Source organism: Marmota monax, unplaced genomic scaffold (assembly GCF_021218885.2).
Source record: "Marmota monax isolate L192 unplaced genomic scaffold, Marmota_monax_Labrador192_F-V1.1 WCK01_AAM20220418_F8-fsc00095, whole genome shotgun sequence".
Lineage (NCBI taxonomy): Eukaryota > Metazoa > Chordata > Mammalia > Rodentia > Sciuridae > Marmota > Marmota monax.
The window spans coordinates 76,475-94,261 of record NW_026695244.1 but is presented as its reverse complement, the minus strand read 5'-3'; the positions used below and the strand labels follow the sequence as shown (position 1 = coordinate 94,261).

The window sequence follows — 17,787 nt, the reverse complement described above, 5'->3', positions numbered from 1 at the left end:
GGGGAGCTGAGTGGAGCTTTCCAGCTGTGGACTAGGGAACCCTATATCAGGAGCAGGGGCAGGGGATGATGGTTGCCCAGTGGACCCCTTGGTGCCATGACCGCTGGTGTGCCTAGGTGAGGCCAATGAAGACAGCCTGTGCCCAGCAGGGCTTCTCCATCTGTGCTGGTCCAATGGTGCTCATGTTTGAGTCTGCCTGTTTTTCTCTTCCAAAAGCTTCTAAAACTGAGTTGCCTCCTGATTTTATTTTTATTTAATTTTTTTTTCTGTGCTAAGATTGAACCCAGAGTCTTGAACATGCTAGGCTCTACCACTGAGCTATATCCCCAGCCCTGTCTCCTGGTTTTAGATTGCTATGAGTCTGTGTGTGTGTGTGTGTGTGTGTGTGTGTGTGTGTGTGTCTTGTACCCTTCTCTCTGGAAAGACTCTCCTCTTGGATTTAGGTACAGCTTTGGGGACAGGTAAAGGAACAGAGAGTGAGGGCAGGGATCACCTCCACAGCCACCCATGTGGCCACATCAACTCCAAGGGTCCTGTGCTAGCAAACATTTGGGGATCCTCATTCTTCTACGAACTGTTGGGGTTGGCAAGGGTGAGGAATGCGGAGGCTGAGCTCTGGACTCCATTTCCTTGTGGGTCAGGTAGAGAAGCTCCTTTCCACAGCCTTGACCCCTGGGAACGCAGGGGCATGGAAGCCTGACCCAGGTCCTCAGCCAGGCTGCACCCAACAGCTGAAACAACAACCTCAAATCCACATCCTGGAGCTATTGGCTCCAGGCTGTCCGAGGGCCGTGGTGCTGAACCAATCCACAGTGGGACAGGAGCCAGGTTTTCAGGACAGAGTTATTTTTCCTTCCATTTGTTTTCAGATTTCCAAAGATGACTGGAGTCCATTATGAAAAGGGAAAAACAACTTAAAAACAGCAGTGGGAATTCTTACCTTTCGAGAGTGAGGGATATACACAGATTCCAAAATCTCCTCTGGCTTAAGGTCTGCGCTTGCCAATCCAGCAAGAAAGTGTTCGTTGAGAGGAATCTGCCGTGTACCTTCTGTGGAAGAAAATGATATTTTTTGCACAGTCACAGCCAGAAAAGCAAGATTATTCTGCACTTTTAAATGTTGGCAGCGAGCACAGAAGATCCCCTTTCTCTGCACAGAGCGAGGCAGAGGTCTGAGTCTATGGCACATCACCAGGGTCCCATTCCCTTTGAGCACTGAGGTCACCTGTGCTACAGGCCTACCAGGCACATGGTCTGGTCTTTCAGCAGGGGCTGGCTAAATAGAACCCGCCACAGCTTAGGATAGGGGCATAGACCTAACTGAAGCAGATACAGGGCTGTTTCCATTATTAACAGACTTCAGATCATTGGTTTTGCTTTTTTGTTCTTGCTGCTGTTGGCTCCAGAGACAGATACCTAAAACTCTGAAGAAAAATGAGCAGAGTGTAAAACCTCCTTCCAGCTCAGCTGTCACCTTTTGGTGATCAGAGTCATGCCCTCTGGCTTGGAAATCTGGCTTATGGCACTAAAGGATGTGCTGAGAAGGGGTCAAAATTGCAGCCCAGGAGGGACACGGGTTCCATTCCTGGCACCATTAGTGTTATGTGGGTTGGAAGGCAGGTATATTGAGAGAGACAGGGAACACCATGAGAGCCCCTGTTGATCTCTGCCCACCTGCCGTGCTGCTCGTTCAGTGGGATGATCTGCTACCTTCCCTGGAGCAGGGCCTACCACCCCTGAGGCAGAGACAGCTTTGGTTGAGCTAGGAAAGCAGAGGCCATAAGCTGAAGACAACAATGAACACCCAGGTAGAAGAACAGTTAGTACCACTGTAGGAGAAGGCCCTGGATGGTAACTGGGCTGCCCCAGAGTCTTGGCTTCTCTCTTGTCTTTGGGGGTTGAGCTGGGTCACCTCAGACCATACACCTGGGGCACTCAGAAAAAAGTCTGGCTTTGGTCAACAGGGTATACCCTACCTCTCCTTCCTCACTGCAGGCCTCAAAGACAAATGGGGTGATGTGGGGATGAATGCTTGTCTTTAGTCCTCAAGCTTCTCCTCATCGCATCTGAATTCCCAGCATTGAGGGGTAGAACCATGTTGGCCAGCAGTAACCTCAGGGAGGCATGTCATGCCTGGGTGGGTATACACTGGAAGTCCGCATGGGCAGAGGTTGTGACTGCTCCTCTATGCCTGGGGCACTGTCAGCACCAAGGAGGTGCCAGCTAGTCAGTGGCCCACTGGGTGAGTGGGAGGGACAGAGGGAGTGAGTGAGTATTGACAGGTTGTAGGTGAGGGAAGCAGAAGGGGAGTTCTAGAGCTGGAGGCCCTGTGGGAAAGGCAGAATGGTCTAGGGAAGAGAGGGTGCATACTCAACGGGAAATCAGACAGACTGGGAGTGACACCTACCATGGTCGGAAAGCATGTCCCCTCCAAAACTCACATAGTCCATGAAATTTAATTATCGTTATAAGGATATTAAGAGATGTGACCCTTGGACTGTAGGTATAGCAGTGACAGAGCACTTACACAGTATGCACAGACCCTATGTCTGATCCCCAGTGCCACCAAAAAAAAAAAAAAAAAAAGCCAAAAAATCAACTCCTCTCAAAAAACAGGAAATGTGACCCTTAAAAGATGATCAGGCCATGTTCTCTCTGATACGCAGATGCTAACACACAATAAATGGGGTGGGAGCATGAATAGAAATACTTTGGATTAGACAAAGGGGAATGAAGGGAAGGGAGGGGCAGTAATGAAAGACAGTAGAATGAATCAAACATATTTTTCCTATGTTCATATGTGAATACATAACCAGTGTAACACTACATCATGTGCAATCACAAGAATGGGAAATGACACTCCATGTATGTATGATATGTCAAAATGCACTCTACTGTCATGTATAACTAACAAGAACAACAACAACAACAAAAATGATCAGGCCTGTAGGCTCCACATTCGTGGGTGGGATTGGTGGTAAAATGAGCTCAGCTCCTTTTTACTCTCTTTTGCCTTTCTATCTTCTACCACGGGAAAATGCAGCAAGAAGGCCCCTCCCAGGTGTCAGCAACTTAATGTTGGAGACTGGGTTCTCAGTCTTCAGAACTGTGAGAAATATGTTTCCGTTCTTTGTAAATTACTCAGTCTCAGTATTTTGTTATAGCTGCACAAATGGACTGAGACCACATCCCATCTTTCCTGCTGGGAGGTGTATTGTTCAGAGATGGGATGTGTCAAGTGTGCAACACAGCCAGGCCTGGAGATAGCCTCCAGTCAAGGGGGTGTTGGAATCCTTGGGGCAGCCAGAGGCAGTGTGAGTGCACAGGGCACCTGGGGAACTGGGATGGGGGTTTAGCAGGGAGCTTCCCCCAGGAACTGTTCCTCTCAGCCAGCAATTAGAATCAATCACTGCTTTCCCCCTCGCCCCAGGGACCCATGATGTCCTTGAAACATCTGCTGTGTTTCCTCATCAGACTCGTGGCTTCTTACACAGCACCTGAGGGGGAAGAGTGTAATGTGGGGAGCCTCAGACTGGGGGCTGGTGGAGGAGGACCATGAGGAGGAGGAAGCAAGGAGTGGTCCCCTGGGCACAGGCAGGGTGCTCACTGCAACCTTACTCTCACCCCAGCCTTACACGCCACCCCTGGTGCTTGCTGGCCAAGCACAAATAAGTGAGCTAACACCCAGGCTAAGTGTGGGTGTGGTCCTGGACTGTGTGTGCACACATGTTGTGTGGGGGGTCAGAAGGAAGCTCCAGCTGCCCCTCACATCAGTGTGCCATCCCCCATGAGCTGTTCTCCCCATGGAGAATTGACAGCCAGGAACCTGGGCCTTGACTAAAAGTAATTCCCTAAAAAATTTCATGAAAAATACACTAAATCTCTAGGTGGTGTGCAGAGTGTTCAGGGGTCGCTTACCTTCTGACAGCAGATTGAGGGTGGCATTGCCCACAGCAAGAATTGGATTCAGGTCCGAATAGCAATGCCGGCTTATAATATGACCCCCTAAGGACTAAGAAGAGAAAGTTACAGTTGCGTCAGTCTCTCTCAATTCTTCCACCCCATGGCTCCTGCTTATGGTCCTCTCAGTGGCTCTGAAGGGGTGAAGGGGCATCTTGGGCAGTTTGGACCTTTCCTTCCTTGCAGAGGGACTCAGCTCAGGGTGTCAGGGAGGCCCCCCCACTCTGACTCCTTTGGATGGGAAGAGGAAGTGAGGATAACTGACCCTTCCTCAGCACTGGGCATGTTTCACATGTCTACTGACATGCCTACTCACGCAATAATCCTTATAACCCAGAGGGATGGAGGCTGTTATCCCTACTTTACTGGTGAAGACACTAGGGCACAGAGAAATCCTGAAACTTGACCCAGGTCCCCGGCTAGGACATGGCAACCCTGGGATTCGAACCCAAGCAGTTTGGCTTGGTGGTCAACCCTGACAGTGCAAGTAGCTGAGGCACAGCCATAGAGCTGCCAGCCTGCCTCCATACTCAGGATCTCATCCTCATGCTCATGAGCTCTGGAATAACCAGTCTTCATGTGGACCACATTAGGGGGGCAGGGGAACCCACACTGTGGACAGGATTGTCCCTTGGTTCTGCTTGGGAGACCTTACTCAGATCTGATGGAGCCTGTAGCACCTCAGAACTCGGGAGGAAAATGACCGCTCAGCCAATACAGTGCTCTCCTCCCTGCACTGTGACGGGATCCACAAGGAACTCCCAGTTGTCCCATGGTCTGAGCTAGAACATAGGTGAGGGCAGGGTATCCCTTGCCAACCTACTCCTCTATGAACACCTTCATCCTCAAGATTTTTTCCCCCCCTGAGCTGAAATATGCCTTTCTGGACTCACAACTATGGGCTGTATTTCTACCCTTTGTGATCTATGGAAAGCACATCTGTCCCCAGTGATTTATAAATATTGGAAGGTATCTCTCATGCTCCCTTTGTCTACCCCCATCCCTTTTTGTTATGTTTCCACCCTCTCTTGCTAACATCTCTAGGGGGTTTAGTCAGAGTTCCTGACTGGGGACAGAACTCTTTAGAATCACTTGAGAGCTTTTTCAAAGGAAACGTGCCCTCCCCTGATTCCCCATACCCCAAGGATAATAACACCATCTAGGGTATGCAGCAGAGAGAGCATGTATATTTTGAAAACCTAACCATTTTTCTTTTCCATTCTTCTGATCAATATTCTCCACTTGTGGTTTGCATATTCCAGAGAAGCCTATCCTCCTTGGTGCTTCTATTAATGCAACCTGAGAATAAGTTAGGTTCTTTGACAGGCTTGCCATTGAAAGTAACAAAATCATGACATGCTTTTTCTCATCTGTTAAATTTGACTTATAGCTCATTTCTGGATATTTTATTAAATAATACTTGTTAATTTTAAATATTGATTTACTTACTAATCTGCCGAGACCTTTTGGCATACTGATTCTGCCAACACGTATTCTGACATTTCAGTGAGGTTTAGAAAGAGGCGAGGTGTGCTCAGTGATTGAAAGCAGGGAACATACCGCCATATTCCGGATTTGCTGGCCTGCCAGACTCCGCAGGTGCTTCAGAAGGGCCCGGTATGTCTGAGTTTTCTCCTCTGGGAGTTCAGAGATGCTCTCAGCCAAGATGTCCTTCACCTGGGCCAGGCTGCAGGCAGCACCAATGGTTAGTCCTGGAAAATGAATTGGTTTTGTGTGACATGGAAGACGCAATAGAATTGTAATCCTGGTACCAGGGTCTTAGCATTCGGCCATTACAGCTGGCTCCATGGAGGGTCAGCGGGAACTCAAAAAGGGCACCAACATTCACTCCCACATCAATTGAATTGGAGTCTCTGGGCATGGGGATTTTTTTTGGAGGGTAAGGGTTACTGGGGATTGAATTTAGGGGCACTCGACCACTGAGCCACATCCCCAGCCCTATTTTGTATTTTATTTAGAGACAGGGTCTCACTGAATTGCTTAGTGCCTCTTTTTTTGCTGACGCTGGCTTTGGCAATCCTCCTGCCTCAGCTTCCTGAGCTGCTGGGATTACAGGCATGTGCTACCATGCCTGAATGGGCATGGGGATTTTTAAAAGGCTCCCTAGGTGACCTCCAGTGCAACCAGGGCTGGGAAACCCTGGATCACACCCTTTTCTTGACAGATATGAGGAAATAGAGGTTAGAGAGAAGGGATGCCAGAGACGACAGTCAGCAGTAGATCCTACGAGAACTTTCCATGACTCCCTTCTAACAGATCATGGTGAAGCTGTGCAAGTTGCTGTGTGATTAAGAGGTACACCTAATGGCATTAACACTGGCAAAGGTTGTAGAATGGAGGAGCCCTTGCTCAATGGCCATGGCCATTTGCTGGGCATTTACCAAAAGCAGGGCTTACATTGGAGATAGGCATCTTCTGTAGCTCAGAAGCATCTCTCAAGAGCCTGAGAGCCATTCTCAGGAATGTAACTATCAAAAGGATAGGACCTCTGCCTCCAAGACTCCATGGGGGAACAAAGCCTTAATATGGATAATTACCAGCCAACAAACTCAGCTGGCCGAGTCTCTTTCACACTAACCAACCCATTGTGTGTTTTCCTCCTTTGACTCCAAGTCCCTGTGCTCCTCTCCTAGTTATTGGCTTTAGTTAGCTTTAAAACTCACACAGTGGAGTTCTATGTTGAGCCTCTCCTTGCCTTGCTTATAGATAACACCTCTGACATATGGGTCCTGATGACAATGGGTCCTGGTGACAATGGTTGCTGAGGCTCCTTTTCAGGGACCTTCAGGCTGCTTTTGTTGAAACCACAAAAGCTTCACTTGGGTCTGTGTAGGTGCCCAATGAGTGACCTGTTGATCTCAGAAGGCTGGAAGCTCCACCCTCAGATCATGCTAATGCTGCCATTTTCTGAACACACAGCTCATGAGGAACCATGAGGTTTGACTATGCACGTGGGGACCACTGATCACTTCACCTCCAATCACCTCTCCCCACACCTTAAATCACCCTGCTTCTTTATCTCATTATATCTTTAAACCTGTCCTCAGGGAGGTGAATTGGAAACTTGAGTCTCCCACGACATGCTTGGTTGCCTTGTGAGTAAGCTCTAAGACTTTTGAAAAACTCATTATAATAGTGATTGGCATACTGTGTATGTATGTGTGTGGGGGAGTGTTGGGGGGACAGGCAAAATGGGCCTGGCTCTATGACATTCAATTCCCAAGGTCATTGTCTAAAATCAATGATGCTTTGACTTCAGATTTTGTCCCTCTACAGGTACCTGATGCTCAAAATCTTTGATAATGAGCTCTGTGAGAGGCACCAGCGAGGCCCCATGAACACAGCTTAAGCAAACAGCTGCCCTAGGCTTTAGGTTGGGTGGTGTTGGGTGTGGAGAAGGTGGGGCTCCCTGGGGAGGGGACAGGGAAGCAATGGGACAGCATCCAACAGAACTGAATGGGCTGCTTGCTAACTGTCCAGGAAGTAATTCAATATTTGATAACTGTTGCCACAGGATTGGTAGGATATTAGTTCCAAACTGCAGGGTTTCTCTTCATTTGGGATAAGGGACTCAAATCAAGGCTCATTATATGCATATATGAATATTCAACAAAAAATCTCCTACTATGTGTAATGATAGCATACCAATAAAAAAAGAAAATCTGATATATATATATATATATATATATATATATATATATATATATATATATATATATATATATATATATTGAAGCGGTCACCCAAGCCTTCAGGAGATGACTTAGCCAACCTTTTTAAAATGAATCCTTCATTACCCTGGGATTTGCAGCATGAAACCCTAGACATCACTGGTGGGGTTGACATCACTGGCAGGATTGGGAAGTATTAATCTGTTTTTGTCAGGTTTCAGGTTGGGCTTGGATTTTTATCTTGATTAATCTTTGGGTACATCTCAACCTTCTACACAGCTCTGTTTTACCAATATTAAAAATGTCCTGGGCACGCTCTTTCCTCTACCTCTGCCAACATCTACCCACAGCACCCCCATTGCCTCACTAATCTGAGCTAATGCAATCAATTAGGGAGACCACCAGCTGCTCCTTAATATCCTTATTCTAAGTGATTCTTGCCTAAAAGTAGCTGAATTATCCCTCCTCCCTGGAATGTCTCAGCCTGGGGTCTCTGCCCTCTTCCTGCTTCTGCATCTCATGAAAGGCAGTCTCATGGATCTGTTCCCACCCAGACACATCAGTGATGGTCTGTGTCTCCTTGTCACCATAGGTTCTGCTGGGGGCTGATTTTTAACTTCTGCAAAAACCCTGGCCTTATCTTTGCAGGATCTCAGGAAAACTATGTTTGCTTCCAGTCATATAATTCCGTCTCCTCAAAGAGAAGACTTGAGCTTTCTTAGTATGGAAACAAACATGCAAAAGGTTTTGTTGGTGTTATTAAGGTCCGAGGCTTCATGCAGACCAGCATCACCACCTCTATTTTGACATAAGTAGAAATTGGCAGTCCAGCCTCAGGAGGAAGTGAAAGTCCATCTGTCTGTCCTATCTTCAGAGTTCTAAAAATATTTTAAGCTCAGTTTGAGGCCAGATAATCCATTTGAGGGCTTTTGCTTGGCTGTCTCCACTGCCGACATGGCCGCATCTCTGGGAGAGGCTCTCCTGTTCTCTATAGTTGTGTTTATATTTGACTCCCTCTCTAGTCACAGAACCTAGCTTGCATTCTAATGGAGTTGAACAGGGCTTAGTCTTTGATTCTCAGAAAGGGGGCTTCACTTGAACTCCACCCATCTCAGAGTCCATGGGCCTGTGCAGTGGTTTCTTGGAGCACTTAATAGATGAAAGATTTTCAGGGGGAAGAAAAGGACACTGAGCCAGACGTGTCTTGTATATAGATGAAAATAAAAAATTTGAATAAATATTTAAGTTAAAATAACAACAGTAACATAAATTTATTTCCTGAGGGGGGCTGTGGGAGCACATCCGGCTCCAGTTTACTCCAGAATATCTTTCATTTTCCTGGGTCATAAGAAAAGTTTGAGAAGCATGGAAATGTTCCTAGACGCCACTAGAGGGCACTCATGCTCTTTGTTGGCTTAGATTTCAGACTGGCTCAACTTCAACCCGAGACCAAACTGAGCAGTCAAAATAAATGGTCATTAAACAGGTGGTGGGGTGGGCTTGGGAGAGACAATCTGGGGACCACAGACTATCTTTATTTTTGCATCTCTTTCTACATCTATAAAATTAAGGGTTTGGATTATACTGGGGATTTTGAGTTGTAGTCCAGAGGCCCTCTTGGAACAGATTTGAGGGACTTTGGATAGGAAGGGATGGGGGAAAGTCTTCCCCTTTCTTTAAGCAGAGTGGCCTATTTCATTTACTTGTATTATTTAAGACTTGAGTATAGGGTTACAGTATTAAAGAGAAGTTTGAAAGCAGGAGAGCTAAATAATTCCTAGATGATCCAGGGCCTCCTGCCTTAACCTTCTGCTTGGACTTACTGTCTATACCCCCATCCACTCATTCTTTCATTCCTTTCCTTCTGCTCACACCAGCAATGTTACCTGAATTGTCCAAAGACTGAAGCTGGGCAAAACCCAAGAAGGGGTCCTTTCTTTTGGAAATGGATGGGGTCAGGCCAGGGAAGAACAGGCTTGCTGGTCCAGAGACCAGAGAGACCAGAGAGAGAGGATTCCTGGACAGCAGGTTCAGCTGTGGTGGCCCCCTCCCCTGCTCACGACTGGTCCCCACCAACACAGGGCGAGCTAGAGTCATTCCTAATTAGAGCTTCCAGCTCTGTCAACCTTCCTGTTGCCCAGGTTAAGAAGGTCATTATTCTACTGCATTCCATTTACATTCAAGTTCCTGACCCACTCATACATTTATATTTTCCATTAATTCATTTATCAGCTATTGACTGAGCATTTATATACATGCACAGGACTAGTAGTTCCAGAGGATGAAGAAAAGTGTAAAATAAGTTTTTTTTGTGTGTGTGTGTGTGTGTTCTAAAGGGTTTGTTGTGCATCTTGAATGTGAATCTTATATGCTTTCTTCCTACTTTGCAGGTCCCTCCTCCTCTGATAGAGAGCGCCACACTAGTGGAACACTTAGGGGTGTGGTAAGTGACTAGGGGTGCTTGCCTGTAGAGTTTTCTTTGTCCCACTTGGTCTTTTGCCACTGTTCCCTCAAAATGAGTAGCAAGAGAATGCCAGACAATCTTTCTCCAATTTTTCCCCTGCATTCACCCCCTTTCCATTTGTTTTTTCTTACTATCTCCATCAAAGTGATACTGTAAATTTTTTGTCTCTGAGACCATGGAATTTTGTAGGTAAGACTCCTGTAAGTGAGCGCAAGGTCTTGAATGACATTCAGATACCTCATATTCCCTGCAAAGCTTTTGACAGTCAAGTGCATCGATGGAGATGTACTATCACAGTAGAGAAAAAAAGAGGTAGAAATAGGCCAGACAATACAACCGGATGAGGAGGCTCTGAATTACTTGGCAGGTGTAAGCTTAGTACAGGAACCATTTCATTGACATCTACTAAGAAGAACGGGCACTTACCATCACTTGTTTTCATCACTACACTCAGCTCAGAAATTCTAGCAGGAGAAAGGAGAATTGGGTGGAAGTGTCCTTGAGATTTCATTGCAGGTCCTGAGGGGTGAATATATTTTAGAGGCAGGAAAGAAAAAAAATATATATATTTTTTGCATTGAAATAGTCTCACAAAAGATATGAATTTTAAAAATTGACAATAAATATGTATAGAAGTGAAGGCAATGACCATGCATCCTTGCCAAGTAAATTTACAGATGCTCTCCCAATATATGCATTTATTTATTTAGATACTCACTACATGTATATAAAAATAGAAAATAAAAAGGGTGGGAAATTCTTATAACATTCTTGTACATAAGTACCAGGAGACATAAATGAGAATATTTGTAATAGCACAAGTTGGAAAACAGCTGGAACTATTTCAACAGATGTCCTTCAGTAATAGAATGGAGGGGCAAATTGTTCCATGTTCATACAATAGAATACAGCACAGCTACATGCAACAATAGGGGTGAATTTTAGGTCAAGAACATTGAATGAATAAAGCAAATTGCAAAAGAATAATAGTGTTGGGCTATTGGTGTGAAGTTTGGAAATATGCAAAACTAAATGACATTGTTTACAGATTCAAATATGCATGGTAAAATCATAAAAACAAGGAAAATATTGACTGACATGCCATGTAGACAAAGGACTGCCTTCAAGAAGGGAAGGAAAGGAAGGAATGTGGTTAGGCACATGGGAGCCTTCAAGTTCTTGGTAAATTCAAATTCTTAACGATGGGTGTGGGTGGTCCCTGGGTGTACAATGTATTGTTAATATATTCATGAATATTTTTATAAAATTGTACAATGTCTACTCAATATTTAACAAAAACAAAGCAAGACTGGATAAAGAAGAGTAAAATGGAGTTTTACTCAGGCATAAAGAAGAATGAAATTATGTCATTGGCTGGTCAATGGATGGGACTGGAGAACATCATGCTGAGTGAAATAAACCAGACTCAGAAAGTCAAGGGTTGAATGTTTTCTTTCATATGCAGAAGGTAGAGAGAAGTAAGGAACAAAAAAGGGGGGATCTGGGGCTGGGTGGTGGCTCCGTGGTAGAGCACTTGCTCAGCATGTGTGAGGCACTGGGCTCCATTCTTAGCACCACATAGAAATGAATAAAATAAAGGTCCATTGACAACTAAAAAATATTTTTTAAAAAGGGGGGATCTGAAAACAGAAGGGAGAACAGTGGAGTGGAGGAAGGGAGATGAGGGGGAGGGAGAAGGGATGGGAGAGGGGAGGAACAGCAGAATGAAAATTAACCAAACTATGTCATGTGCAGGTAAGAACATATCACACTGATTTTACTCTTATGTATAACTGTATTGCACCCATTAAAAATAGACTGAAATTAAAAACTAAAAATATAATGCAATAATAGCACAAAGACTGGGGGGAGAGGAATTGAAAATATATAATTATAAGGTTCTTACATTGTTATTTACATGAGGTGAAATAATATTATTTGAAGGTAGGCTTAATAAAAGATGTTTAAAAAAGGATAGATAAATTAAATGATTTTTAAAAACCCTGCTATTTCTTACACCCTCCCTCATGGAGTCGCCTTGTATACTATCAGGGCATGTGTACCTCCAACTTTCGAGACCACTGGTTTTATTATACAGAATAAGATTTTTTATTCCTAAAACACGGAGTAAGAACAGAGTAATAGACCAGCAGGTTCAGCTCAGTCCTGATGGTGGGATGAGACCCACTGCAGCCACTCACCCAGTGAGGTATTTCCCAGGACCAGAGGGGCTTCTGGGTGTTTCGATTTCAGCTCCAGAAGATCCTGGAGGGTCCCAGGGGAGATCCAGGTAACTCGCTCTCCATAGAAGGTCAGGGTTCCCTTTTCTGGGTTCTCGGCCATCCTCTAAGGGCAAATGCAACTGTGTGTGTTTGTGTGCACACCAGTCCTCCTGGGTTATAACAAGGATCCAGGTGGAATAGAAAGATTTTGGGGGTTCTGGGCTCCACTTGCCCAGAAAGATGCTCACTACACCTATTGGCTAAACTCAAATTCCTGTAATTAGATTTTTTTTGGCGGGGGGAGGGGAGGCAAGTGACAATATAAGCTGGTACCTGTCATTGACCACTCAGAGTGGATTAATTTAGCATAATTCAGTCTTATGGTGTTAAAAATCACAACTACACCAATGCTTCTAAATTAACATCTTTATTTTGGACTTTGCCTCTGAAATCCAAACTCAATTCTGAATGAGCACTAATGTAACAAACCTCTCAAACTTAACCTGTCTCAAGCAGAGCTCCTGCCAGCCAATCCCTTTCTAAGCACCTGATAAGAACCCCCCCCAAAGGAAAAATAACCCGTTTCTCTAAAGTTTTTCCCTTGCTGTAAATTGCTGTACTCTCTCAGCTGCCCAAAGCTCTGGGGTCAGCCTTGCTATCTCTCTCTCTCACACCCACATCACATCCATCAACAAGCTGGTTAGGTTTTCTTGCAAAATGATTCTGAATCCACTCATTTTTCACTGCTTCCTCTGGCAGCGTGTCCCAACCACCACCCCTCAAGAAGACATTAGTCCCTGCTGGGCTCTTTGCAGACTACTCTGAACACAGCAGCTGGGATGATCCCATTGCAACATCTGCAGGGGCATGTCCCTCCTCTGTCAGGCCTTCCTAATAGCTCCTTGTCTTTTGCAGAGTAAAAGCCAAGTGGCATTCAGTCCAGCAGAGGCTGCCCCTTGCTTACTTGACTCCAGCCCTGCCAGCCTCCACTCTGTCCCTTGACCAGGCCAGCTGTTCTCTCACTCTTGGGGACTTTGCACTTGCTGTTCCCACAGCCTGGATGGCTATTGCCCCGCACATCTTTGTACATCTTTGCACATCTTTGGCTCCCTCACTTCCTCCCAGACTTTCTTCCTATGGTACCTTCTCTGAGAAGTCTTCTCTGGCAACTATCTGCATCCTATTCTTCTGTTTAATTTTATTTTTCTCCTTCACGCTTCTTACTGGTTGACACATTGTATTTCCTATCTATTGTTTTGCTTATTGTCTGTCTTTCTTACCAGACTGCAAGCTCTCTTGGGCGGAGCTTTTTGTTAGCTTGATTTCCTGCTTCATGTCAGTACCTAGAACATTGCTGGCATGTTGCTAAATAGACAAAGATTTTTGAATGAATGAATGAACACCTTCAGAAAAAGGTGTTTTACAGAATCAGACACAGAATGCTTGGGAATGAAGATTGTGTTTTGACAGAGGGGAGGGTAAGGAATAGGGGTGCTTTTAGGGGTCAACACACTGGAGTGGTCAGAAAAACCAAGTAGGATCTTACAATGCTTTATCACCTGGACAGTTGACAGGGACATATTCCAGATAACAATGATGAAAGCAATGGTGTAATCTTTTTTTAACAAAACCTCAGATGGGTCTTCAGGGAACATTCGGGGGGGGGTTGGCTCAGGGGTGGTGAGCTGGGGAGGGAACAGGCATTGCCATCCTATCAACCACTTCCACAATTTGACAGTGTCACGGGAAGGAAATGGGTGCATTTATAAAACTGAGTTCATAACCGGTTATATTTAAACAAGCACATAAAACACCCAACTCATCTTACCAAGAGTTCTGGGGGAAATATGAGCTCCTGGGTTGGGTCCAACGGCTGGAACTCCTCTTTCGCAAATAACTCTGTGCAAATCTTTATAGAAGGAAGAAGCAGATGGCCCTGTCAGCCCCACTCAATTGGCAACAGTGCTGTAGTTCTTTACAGGAATTAGGCAAGATTAACTAGTACTAATTCACCTACTCTCCTTATACAGGGAAATGGTTCAAACTAAATAACTTAAATAAGAATCTTGTAAGAGAGATACAGATTTTACAGTAGCATGATATTAGAGAAAAGAGTATTCTATGAATTCCTCCAAAAAGTACTCTGGGAAATGCTAAGGCATTGAGTGAAAAATTATCAGACATTAAATAAGTTTGAGCAGTCCTCTACATTGTACCACTATCTTTCCCCAGGCCAAGTCAGGATTCAAAATGATAAAAGCTCTGAGAAGTCCTGTATTTAGCATGCACATACACTCACTCACGGAGTCTGACTTTCATAATAATAGTTAATATTTATTGAATGCTTTTTTCCTTCCTGTACTGGGGATTGAACCCAGGGCCTCATGCATGCTGGGCAAGTGCTTTACCACTGAGCTACACCCCCAACCCAAGTGTTTTTACATGTATTAATAATTTATTCAATTCTCATGATAATTGTATAAAGGAAATCAATGATCATCTCGATTTTACACTTAAGGAAACCAAAGCATAGTGAACCATATCCTGAACTGTCATCCCGCCTGACTCAGAGCTGCTTTAGCTTTGGAAAACACTTGTTGCCAGAAAACATTCCTAAAGAAGTAAGGAAAATTGGGAGAGAACCTTGGGATGCAGGGGTGGCAGCAGGTGCCATGGGGAGGGTACTTAGATGTGGGATGCATACAGGTCTAGTTGACTCTCAGCTCCACTCTCTGACCTTTCCATTGGAAGGTACTTAACCTTTCTAAAGATTAAGGGGGAAGTAATGCTTATTTTGAAGGGTAATTGTGATGATTAGGTGAAATGGTCTGACATTTGTCCAACCCCCGTGCCCTTTTTTTTTTTTATGTCTCTGAGGTCTTCACAGCTTCCAGGAGGAAAATTTTCCTTATAAAGGTTCTTTGTAGGGCCACAGATTGAGGCATTATGGGCCAACATCAGAATGACTAGTTTTTATGTTAGATTAAATATGGGCAGTACTTGGAAGGTGATGATGGGGTGTATCTCTAAAACTTAGAAATGAGAGTATGCCTGAGAATGAAAATGTCAGATAAGCATAATGATTCAAGGCTGAGAAATGAAGAGTTCCCCTAAACAGGTTCTAGGCCAAGACTTGCCCAAACAGAAGATATTAAGAGAGCTTAAAGAGGATTTGGGGTTGCAGGGCAGATATCTGGCCAGGTAGAATGGCCGCCTCCATGGAACAGGGGTCTTTCAGAACAGTACCTGTTAAGATGGTGCAACTGCTCTGTGTCCTTGCTTGGCACACAGCCTTTGCAATATAATTTGGTTTCCTATACAAGATTTCCTGTAGAAAAAGGACTTATGTGGTGGCTCCGGCTGTGGCTCAGTGGTAGAGCGCTTGCCTAGCATGTGTGAGGCACTGGGTTCGTTCCCCAGCACCACATAAAAGAACTAAACAAAATAAAGGTATTGTGTCCATCTACAACTAAAAGTACTAAAAAAAAAAAAAAGAAAAAGAAAAAGGACTTGTGGTTCACTGATCTCAAGACCCAATTTATAATCGTGTTTTTCTTTATGAACAAATATTGGAGCACATTCCAGTTTAAATATCATATTCTTTTAAGTTTGGTTAATGTAAATCAGGTGGTCTCTAGAGACCAATCATTGCCCAAATTGAATTCTCAAGAAATTGAGATTGACTTTAGAAAGTATTAAGTGCACCAAAGTACTGATCCTCTGGGTAGTAGTCATGGGGGATGCAGCCCACATCCATTGGGAAACATTCTCTGTTCCATTGCACTTTCTTTTCGTTTTTTTTTTTTTTTTTTTTTTTTTTGAGAGAGAGAGAGAGAGAATTTAAATTTTTTTTTTAGTTTTCGGCCGACACAACATCTTTGTTTGTATGTGGTGCTGAGGATGGAACCCGGGCCACATGCATGCCAGGCGAGCGCGCTACCGCTTGAGCCACATCCCCAGCCCCCATTGCACACTTTCTTTAGACCAATAAGTGACAGAGGCAAACATGGAGAAAAGGTAGGTTTGAAGGGCAGAGATGGAGGAGGGGATAATAGGCACAGTGTTGGCTAAGACTTGCTCTGGACTCTCAGGTTTCCTTGTATAACAGGAGCCAGTTCTCTATTTTATTCTGCATTTCAACTTCTCCAAGTAATTCCTTTGAGAACTTGGCAGTGGCTCCTTTTTGGAAATGAGTATCTCTTGAAGAAAAGCCAGAGGCTGGAATGTTTAGGGCTGGATGTCCTAGGCATGAGGGCCATTAACTTGCCACGTGACTTTGGAGGGCTCTCAGACTTCCTGAGGTTGCTGTGCCCTCTTTGAAGAGGAGGAGGCACAGTGACAGAGTACAGACTCCGTGTGAGCAGGGGCAGCTTCCAAAATCCATTCCCACCTGAAGATCCACCCTCAGGAGGGGTGGATGTTTTTTTTTTCTGTTGTGCACGTAGTTTTTCTTTTAGTCTTTTAGGCTTTGAGGGGGAAATCGGAGTCTTTGCTTCAGATGGCCACTTTACCCACTTCCAAATGCAAAGTGCCATGTTTGAGCATACACTTGGGACAGTTCTAAGTAAAGCAGAGAGTGACCATTGAAACTAGCAAGTCCAGTTTCAAAACTTGACCAGGCACTACTCACAGCCAGAGACCTAAACTAACAAAGACACTCACATCACTTTTCCTGTCCAGTGAGGAGGAGTGGTTTTCTCTCTGGTCCTTGCAGCATTTTCCTGTTCCTTTCTGATGACAGTCAGCTGACTCCTAAGAAGTAGGATGCCTTATATTAAACACTTTTTATTTTTTTTAAATAGGTAAGTATATATGTGTCCTGAAGGATTTGGCAGTTTTCACTTTTTAACACTGTTGGTAGTTTCTATTGGAACAGGGATAATCATAAGGCCTTTCTTCTTTTGCTGTATTTCTCTATTTATATAAGATGATATACATAGAATATGTATATATAGTATATAAAAGATATATGCTAATATAAAATGACACAGCCAAAAAAACCAAACTTTAAAACCAAAGTATAAAAGAGACTATCATCACACTATTCTATTAATGATATTTGACATAAAATACATATATACTACATTTATACATTACATGTTTACATACTACATAGTATATGAACATTTTTGTACAGACTGTGTATATCTATGAATTTTTAAGATTAATTATTAGAAGTAAAATTAATTTATAAAATGTTTTTTGACAATAGCAATATACTTTATACAATATTCAACAACATTGTTCATTATAATCATATTTCATATAAGGTACTTAAGAAAAATTTGAAAGAAGCAAAAGAAGAAATCAGATCTCCCAGACATTTGGGCTATACATGGGTTGACTGGGAATGAGTTGATAATGAATTTTAAAGCAGGTTTTCATTTGAATCTCTTTCATTTCCAAACTTACCTCTACTATATTCTTCCTTTCTCCTAAGTGTCTTCAG

At 44.0% G+C, this 17,787-nt stretch overlaps 1 protein-coding gene across 2 annotated transcripts in view; it reads right to left on the bottom strand.

Annotated features, from left to right (window-relative positions):
- Window positions 1-17,787, bottom strand: part of LOC124105785 (aldehyde oxidase 2) — a 77,854-nt gene that overhangs the window by 53,230 nt on the left and 6,837 nt on the right. For both annotated transcript variants that reach the window (XM_046463128.2, XM_046463129.2), the window contains exons 5-11: window positions 17,001-17,090; window positions 14,167-14,247; window positions 12,318-12,462; window positions 10,543-10,635; window positions 5,521-5,672; window positions 3,919-4,012; window positions 941-1,050 (exon numbers count right to left, since the gene is read on the bottom strand). In XM_046463128.2, the coding sequence (XP_046319084.2) occupies window positions 941-1,050; window positions 3,919-4,012; window positions 5,521-5,672; window positions 10,543-10,635; window positions 12,318-12,462; window positions 14,167-14,247; window positions 17,001-17,090 (765 nt within the window). The remainder of the gene's footprint in view (window positions 1-940; window positions 1,051-3,918; window positions 4,013-5,520; window positions 5,673-10,542; window positions 10,636-12,317; window positions 12,463-14,166; window positions 14,248-17,000; window positions 17,091-17,787) is intronic.